Source organism: Felis catus, chromosome B4, assembly GCF_018350175.1.
Source record: "Felis catus isolate Fca126 chromosome B4, F.catus_Fca126_mat1.0, whole genome shotgun sequence".
In the NCBI taxonomy this organism is placed as follows: domain Eukaryota; kingdom Metazoa; phylum Chordata; class Mammalia; order Carnivora; family Felidae; genus Felis; species Felis catus.
Window position 1 is genome coordinate 41,584,633 of NC_058374.1, and position 8,711 is coordinate 41,593,343.

At 54.3% G+C, this 8,711-nt stretch overlaps 1 protein-coding gene across 1 annotated transcript; it reads left to right on the forward strand.

The window, feature by feature from the left end:
• Positions 1-913: 913 nt before the first annotated feature.
• Positions 914-8,044, forward strand: LTBR (lymphotoxin beta receptor). Its single transcript, XM_003988317.6, has 10 exons — positions 914-1,258; positions 1,377-1,473; positions 1,730-1,855; positions 1,939-2,091; positions 2,459-2,555; positions 2,678-2,769; positions 5,721-5,828; positions 6,144-6,169; positions 6,742-6,970; positions 7,130-8,044. Exons 1-10 carry the CDS (start codon positions 1,142-1,144, stop codon positions 7,369-7,371), a joined length of 1,287 nt encoding a protein of 428 aa, XP_003988366.4. The 5' UTR covers positions 914-1,141; the 3' UTR covers positions 7,372-8,044.
• Positions 8,045-8,711: the final 667 nt, after the last annotated feature.

Genomic DNA, 8,711 nt, shown 5'->3' on the forward strand with positions numbered 1-8,711 from the left:
ATTCGCCAGGAGCACAGCAACTTGAAGACCAGAGAGCCTGGCATAAGGGGGCATGGCAGGGGCTGTTGTTAACGGGTTGCTGGGAAATGGTGAGAAGAAAGCGGGCAGGGACTAGACCAAGCCCCCCGGAATCCTGGTCTCTCTCTATGTGGCACCCTCAGCCTCCATCTTCTCACGATTAAGGCAAAGCGGCTGGACTGGTGGTCTCTCAGCTTCCTCCAGTTCAGAAGGATTCAGAGGCTCCTTCCTGGGTGAGGAAACTGGGACTGAAGACTGTGGCTACCCAGCTCCGGTGCAGCCGCCCCTATTCATGGGGAATTTGGTCTACGTGGTCCTCCGTCGTCAAAGGACAGGGGAGCAGAGGCCACAGCACTCTCTGCAGTGTCTTGTAGATGACCTGTGCCCACTAATGTGTGCACTGGGGTGGATCAGGGGACGGAAGGGCTGGCTGGCTTGTTATTCCTCTGCAGCTTATCTTTAAAAGTCACACAACGGGGCAGGAACCCCCAGGAGTCCAGATGGATGCCAACTGGGACTTCTGGTTCCCAGATGCTGCAGCTGGCTGGCCGTGGGCCTCGGCGGGTGTCTGCGCTCTCCGTGTCTGCCGTTCACAGGCCCTTCCACTTTGAGATCTGTTACCCGGCTGGACCCAGCTCCGGCTCTCCCTCTGTTCCGAGTCAGCTCTGCCCTGCTCTCGGAGGCCCATCTGGGCACTGTCCACTGGCTCTGTGGCCCATTCCCACCTAGCGGTCCTCCCCTCCCGGCCAGGCTTCCGAAGAAGGGAGGAGGCCCGGTTCCGGCCCTGCTGCCCTCACGTGCTTTCCCGGCCGCCCCCTCCCGCCCTGCATCGGGGCGGCCAAGCCTGTTCCTCTTCCCCGATTGCGACAGCTGCCTCTGCTCCCAGCGCTCCCTGTCCCCGCCCCGAGGCCGGCTTGCTCCACTCCCACTTCCTGAGCCCGGCTCTTGGAGCCCTGGAGGCCAGGCCAGGCCCGGGCGCTCGGCCCCAGGGGCACGTCAGCCCGAGCCTTGTCCCAGACCCTGGGCTCGGGGGGAGGTCGCTGCCACCACTGCCCGGGACGTGCAGGCCTCCCACCTACCCCCCAGGCCTCCACCCATCTGGCCGACTGGCCGACTGGCCGCCATGCGCCTGCCGTGGGCCGCCTCCCCCTGCGGCCTGGCCTGGGGGCCACTCGTCCTGGGCCTCTGCAGTCTCCTGGCAGCATCCCAGGCCCCACTGATGAGGGAGGGGCCCGCACAGGTGGGTGAGGGCAGACTCGGGAGGGGAAGCGGGGTCTGGGCAGCCCTCCCTCTAGTCCCTCTGCCCTCCCCTGGTGCCCCCTGGACAATTCTCCCCCCACCTCCATCTCCCCTTGAAGGCGCCCCCATACCACACGGAGAACCAAACGTGCCAGGACCGGGAAAAGGAGTACTACGAGCCCAAGCATCGGGTCTGCTGCTCCCGCTGCCCCCCAGGTGAGACCCGAGGGCCACAGGACGCCTGGGACGGGAGGTGGGTTACAGGGCACTCCAGCCCACCTTTACCGCCTCAGAGGGGAGACAGACACCATCGCCCCGGGAAAGGAGAGGCATTTCTCCTGCATCGGGAAAGCAGCCGGCCATCCGTCAGACGTGGCCCCCAAGAGGACAGGGTCACACGGCAGGCAGGCGGCAGAGGTGAGGGTGGGAGCCCCGCTCCCCTGACACCCGGATCGCTTCGCTCACATCCTAGGCACACGTGTCTCAGTGGAATGCAGCCGCGGCCAGAACACAGTGTGTGCCATGTGCCCCGAGAATTCCTACAACGAGCACTGGAACCATCTTTCCTTCTGCCAGATGTGCCGCCCCTGTGACCAGAGTGAGTGGCCGTGTGCCCGGGGAGGCTGGGATCTCCTGGAGCGCAGCCCCTCCACCGAGCTCCCCTGTCTGTCTCCCCACCAGTGCTGGGCTTCGAGGAGACTGTGCCTTGCACCAGCAAACAGAAAACCCAGTGCCGCTGCCAGCCCGGAATGTTCTGCGTGCACTGGGACACCGAGTGTGTGCACTGCGAGCCACTCTCCAACTGCCCACCTGGCACTGAGGTGGAGCTCAAAGGTCAGAGGCCACTGTGGGCAGAAGGAGGGGAGGAGACTGGGCACCAGTGATCTTGAATGGGGGCCGGGAGCGCGTACTTCATCTGTGGGGAGCCCCCAGGTAGTTCTCTTTGACATAAAGAGCCTCCTCTCCCTCCCTGGGCTAAAGGCCCACAGAAGGGGTCTGCAGAGAAATGGAACAGGGACAGGGGACAGATTCAGGGCCTCAGAAGGAGGCTTCTCTCAGCCCAGGGAGGCTCGGGCCAGAGGAAGATCAGGAAAGGTGCTACGGGCAGGGAGGGCCATTCAGTGGGAATAAAGGAAACTCACAGCGTGGAGAGACGCCCCTTGCCCACTCACCCTGGCTGGCCTTGCTTTTCTCTTGCCAGATGAAGTCTCGGAGGCTAAGAGAAACTGTGTTCCCTGTAAGGCAGGGCACTTCCAGAATACCTCCTCCCCCAGGGCCCGCTGCCAGCCCCACACGAGGTGAGTGCACCCCCACCATCCCAGAAGTCCCAGCTGCTGACCACCCTTATGCTCGCATGCATGGGCTAGCCTCCACTTCCAGCCCTGTGCCCGCTTGAATTGGGCTTCCCTTTCCTTCACAGGTGTGAGGAACAGGGTCTGGTAGAGGCAGTTCCAGGCACTGCCCAGTCTGACACCAGCTGCAGAAATCCACTCGAGTCCCCTGAGATGCCAGGTGAGGAGTCTGGGGCCCAGGGGCACATGGGGGGAATCGGGGAAAATGCCTTCATTTCTCCCAGCTAAAAAGATGGGGAAAAGATTAATCCTTCTCTCTCAGAATTGGGGCAAGCAGAAAAGTTCCCTAAGGAAAAATTGGAGTATCCCTAGGCCAGCTTGATATACACATTCTTTTTAAGTTATGTGTTATACACATAACTTGTAAGTTACATGTACTATTATGCCAAGGAACACTCCTACCCTGAGATGTAATTGTAACTGACATTACTGTCCTCGTCTTGGACATGCAACCATCATATAACCCACTTACCAGACCAAAAATCTCTTTACTAGATTACACACTTTCATTATTAGAGAGTTCATCCCACATTTGACTCTGTTTTGTTTGTTTCTTTTCTGTGACGTTGCTGGTTTCCTAGCCTAACAGATGATTAAGGGGTATTTCTAATAACTGTAAACATGATTAGTGGGGAGAGAGTTTATTAACTTTTTAAAAATTACCAAATATTTATAATTATGGCTTTCATTTATTGAGAGCTAGGGCATCAGGCACTCTGCCAGCACTTGACAATCACTAGCTCATGTAATCTTTTTAATGACCCTGTAAAGTACAGCTGACCCTTAACAACATGGGTTTCAACTGAGCGGGTCGCTTATATGTGGCTTTTTTTTTCAATCAATACGGAACATTACTATACATGTATTTTCTCTTCCTTATGAGTTCCTTAATTAACATTTTCTTTTGTCTAGCTCACTTTATCACGAGAACACAGTACATAATACATAACATATAAAAGATGCATAAATCAAACTGTGTTATTGGTAAGATTTCTGGTCAACAGTAGACTATTTGTAGTTAAGGTTTGGGGGGAGTCAAAAGTTAGACGTGGATTTTTGACTACACAGGGGTCAGCGCCCCCAACCCCCACATTGTTCAAGGGTCAACAGTAGTTCTATTATTATCCTCACTGAGGACAGGAGGAAACTGAGGCTGAGAGGTTATGGGATTTGGCCCAGATCACTCACTGGTATCTGATATTACAAAGACCTGTACTCAGTTCTTTCTTACTCCAGAGCGTGTACCATAATGCACACACACCATAGAAAATTAGAAAATTCAGAGAAACAGGGGCACTGGGCTGGCTCGGTCAGTTAAGCGTCTGACCCTTCAGCTCAAGCCATGATCTCACAGTTTGTGAGTTCGAGCCCCTCATCCCTGCTTGGGATTTCTCTCTCCCTCTCTCTCTGCTCCTCCCCACTTGCACACGTGCTCTCTCTCAAAAAATAAATAAACACTAAAAATTTTTTTTAAAAAAAGAAAATTCAGAGAGGTAAAACTAAAAACCACTCACAGGACCATCACTTAGCATATCCACTCTTAACATTTTTTAATATATCCTGCCAGACATTTTTCAATGGATGTCTAATATATAGAATTGGTTTTCTAAAAGTGGAGTCATTTGAATATTTTGTCACTTGATTTTTTCATTCAGCTATATCATCTTTTTCCTTGTCCTCTTAGTACTTTTTAACCATGTATCAAATACAACTGGCACTTTAGAGCTGGAATTTTATTTTTTTTTAAATTTTTTTAATGTTTATTTATTTTTGAGAGAGAGAGAGAGAGAGAGCACGAGTCAGGGAGGGGCAGAGAGAAAGGGAGACACAGAATCGGAAGCAGGCTCCAGGCTCTGAGCTGTCAGCACAGAGCCTGATGCAGGGCTTGAACGCACGGACCGAGATCATGACCTGAGCCAAAGTCAGACGCTTAACCAACTGAGCCACCCAGGCGCCCCTAGAGCTGGAATTTTAGACAGTAGGTACCAAACCCCCCTCATTGTATCTTTGAGGAGACTGATGCTCCAAGAGGTAGAATGGCTTAAAAAGTCACCCAACAAGGGGCGCCTGGGTGGCGCAGTCGGTTAAGCGTCCGACTTCAGCCAGGTCACGATCTCGCGGTCCGGGAGTTCAAGCCCCGCGTCAGGCTCTGGGCTGACGGCTCAGAGCCTGGAGCCTGTTTCCGATTCTGTGTCTCCCTCTCTCTCTGCCCCTCCCCCGTTCATGCTCTGTCTCTCTCTGTCCCAAAAATAAATAAAAAACGTTGAAAAAAAAAAAAAAAAAGTCACCCAACTGGGCCAGAACACAGACATCTCAGATGCCAGGTCCAGTTTTTTCCCACACCTCCCATTCTGTGCTCCCTCAGGCCCTAGGTTTAGGTGGATCAGAAAGGGCCACCTCCCAGTAAACAAATGTCCAAGTCTTCCTGACCTTCCCCAGGTACAACTGATGGGTGCTCTACACTCTTCTGTGAAAGACAGAAATTATCCACTGCTACATACCAAGACCTGAGAATCCCAGCTCCCAGCCTCCCTTCCCTCCCCTCCTGGAGCCTGCCTTGAGCCAGGGGGTGGAGACTTTGCAAGCCCCACTCCCCCACCCCTGTAAACACCCCCACAGAGACAGAGGGGCAATCTCAGCTCCTATAGCAGCCTCTCTCTAAGATGGTCACGTCCACAGAAATGTGGCTCTACCCTGTGGCCCGAGTCTGCTTACAAACCCAAGTCCCACCTTCCCCGTACTGCCTTCCACCCCCACTTCCAACCCTGGAAAACCAAGTGCCCACACTCCTGTCCTCACCCACAAGACTGCCCCCGTCCTTGGTCTCTACATGGTGGCCACCATCCATGCCCTCCAGAGATCTCCACCCTCGCTTGAGTTTCCCCCGGCAGTCAGGAGGGCCTGCCCCAGTCCAACTTAGTTCCCCTTCTCTGTAACCCAAGGGAAGTTTCTCCAATTCTGCCTTTAGGAACTGCAGTGGGTCTAGAAGGGAAAAGCTGCTGTCGCCCCTTTTCTCTGAGTTGTCCAGAGGACCAGAAAGCTGTTCCTTAGCTTCCCTCCCCTCTGCCCTTCCTGGGGTCGTCACAGCTGTTCCGTCTGCTGTCCCGGCAGGAACCGTGCTGGTGCTGGCCATCCTGCTGCCGCTGGCCTCTCTCCTGTTCCTCACCACAGTCCTGGCCTGCTCCTGGAAGAGCCACCCCTCTCTCTGCAGGAAGCTGGGTAGGAAGGAGCTGGATGCTGGCAGGGACGCAGGCCTGGCCGGCTGTCCGTCCCCACCTGATGGGGAAGGGGGTTTGGAGGGAACAGTCAGCTTCCCCAGGGCTAACCCTTCTGTCCCTCCACACCCTTAAGACTCCCAGTGCGTGCCCTCAGCATGGACATCATCTCCACCCAGCACCCCCATTCTGAGGCTGGAGATAAGGGCAAAGATAGCATGTTCCTTCTGTGACCCCAGGGTGGGGAGCAACAGCGGGGTGTGGGGGAAGGGTGAAAGCCATACCGGAGGCTCCACACCCTTTTAATTTTCCATTGCAGGATCCCTGCTCAAGAGGCGTCCAGAGGTAATGGGGGAGGCTGAGAAGGCCACAAGGAGGGGTAGACGGGGATACGTGAACAGGTAGGGTAGGCAGGATAAGAGTGTGCAGGCTTCAGTATTCATTCAGCTAATAACTGATTGAGTATACCATGTGTCAGATACCATTCTGGGCACCACGGATATAGCAGTGGGCAAAACAAATTACCTACCCTCCTGGAGTTACATGCCAGCGGAGCAAGAATAAAGTTAGACAAACATTTATCAGGTAGTGATAATTGGTAAATAAAGCGTGGTAGTGGGACAGTGAATGACAGTGGCAAAGGAGGGGGGTATGTTATCTTACAGTGGACAGAGAGGGCCTCTCTGATAAACAGATATTTGAGCAGAGAGCTGAAGACATGAGGGAGCCAGCCGTCAGAATATCTGGGGGAAAGCGCCCCAGGAAGAGGGACATCAAGTGCAAAGGCCCTGTGGCAGGGAGCAAGAAGTGGAAGAGAGAACAATGAGCTGCCTAAGCATGGGGTGGGGTGTGGGAATTAAAGAACGATGGAGTCTGAGGCCCATGTCATTGGTTGGTTCTCTGCCTCTCTCCTGCAGGGAGAGGAATCAAATACTGCTGATGGAAGTTGGGAACCTCCAAGGGTCAACCCACATTTCCCTGACCTGGTAAAGCCACTTCTGCCCTTCTCTGGAGACTTGGCCCCGGCCTCGGCCAGGCTCCCAGCGACCCCAGGCTTGGAGGAAGAGGTGCTACAGCAGCAGAGTCCTCTAAGCCAGGCCAGGGAGCTGGAGGCTGAGCTCCCAGAGCAAGGCCAGGTGGCCCATGGTGAGCATGGGGCAGGCAGGAGGGAGAAGAGGGGGCACGGAAGGGTGGGGTGGGAGGGATGGTGTGCAAGAGGAGAAAGTGAGCCAGACAGAAGCAGAGCAAAACAGAGACTCCAACAGCTAGCCGTCGGCCCCTCTCACTCTGCTTCCCTTCCCACAGGTACCAACGGCATTCATGTCACCGGCGGGTCTGTGACTGTCACTGGCAACATCTACATCTACAACGGGCCAGTACTGGGGGGAGCACGGGGCCCTGGAGACCCCCCTGCTCCCCCAGAACCTCCATACCCCACCCCTGAAGAGGGTGCCCCAGGCCCCCCCGGGCTCTCTACACCCTACCAGGAGGATGGCAAAGCTTGGCACCTGGCTGAAACAGAGACACTGGGGTGCCATGCCCTCTAACAGGGCCAAGGACCCAATTTGTCCCCCATGCCTCTTGGTGTCTGGGAAAAGCCAGGAGAAGGGAGGTGCAAGAGCATCTTCTCCCTGCGGCTGCCCTACCCACACAGGACTGACAGAGGGCCTGGATAGGGCCCCTGAGAGGCAGACCCTGAGGGGCCGGGCCTGAGACGCATCTCTGAGAGCAGGCCCGGGCACTGGCCGGGTATGTGCGTGCCACAAGACTCTCACCGCCTCCTGTGCAGGCCTGAGACTTCACTGCAGACCCTCCTGCCCGCCGGGGCTGCACTGGCCCGGCTTCAGGCACGGACAGGGCAAACGATGCTAACTGCTGCCCGCCACGGCATTCTGCACCCTAAGCAGGGCACAGAAGGAGGACAGCCACATGGCCACTTGCAAGGACATCAGCGGGACCTCCAGCAGATTCGTGGTGCTCATCCCCAAGCTTCAGAGGCCCTTTGAGAGCCCACACTTCACATGGACTGAAGTAGACCCTGTAGAAGATGGAGTTACATGGAGGACCACCCCTCCCCTCTCCTCCTAGAAAGGGAGTCACTAAAAACTGGGGGTTTGGATACAGTTACTAGGTAGAACGGAGAGTTTTGGAGGGAGAGGAAAACGGCAAGTGTATTTATAAATTGTAACCACATGCAAATAAAGAGGAGATCGAGACCTAGATCACTCATTTTCTTGGGGTTTACATAGAAACACTATTGCATTGGGGCAATGTCAAAGGCAAAGGTCAAAACATTAAAATATAATCCTACAAAGGTATTTCAATGAGAGGCTGCTGTCTGTAATTCAGGTGATAACTGTATTAGCCGGCCATCCCTGACAAGGTGCCAAATGGTGTTCTAAATGCTTTACAATAGAGGTGCCTGAGTGGCTCAGTTGGTTAAGCGTCTGACCCTCGATGTTAGTTCAGGTCATGATCTCACGGTTCGTGAGGTCAAGTCCCACGTCTGCTGTCAGTGCAGAGCCTGCTTGGGATTCTCTCTCCCTCTCTCTGCCCCTCCCCGGACACACACGAAGGATCTCTCTCTTTCTCTCAAAATAGATAAATAAACATGAATAAGTAAATAAATGCCTTATAATATTAACGTATGTTACCCTCACAACATCTCTCTGAGATAGATAGTATTACTATTCGCATTTAACTATTGGGGAAACTGAGTCACAGACAGAGTAAATGACTTGCCTAATTCAGCTGCAAATGGCAAAGCTGGATTTGCGCCCCGTTAGGCCGTAGAGACCTCTCGGGTAAAAACTTCACACACCATACCCTTACAGAGTTTCTCCAAAAAGGGGTTTAAAAATGGGCTGGTTTTCTCAAATAATCAGAC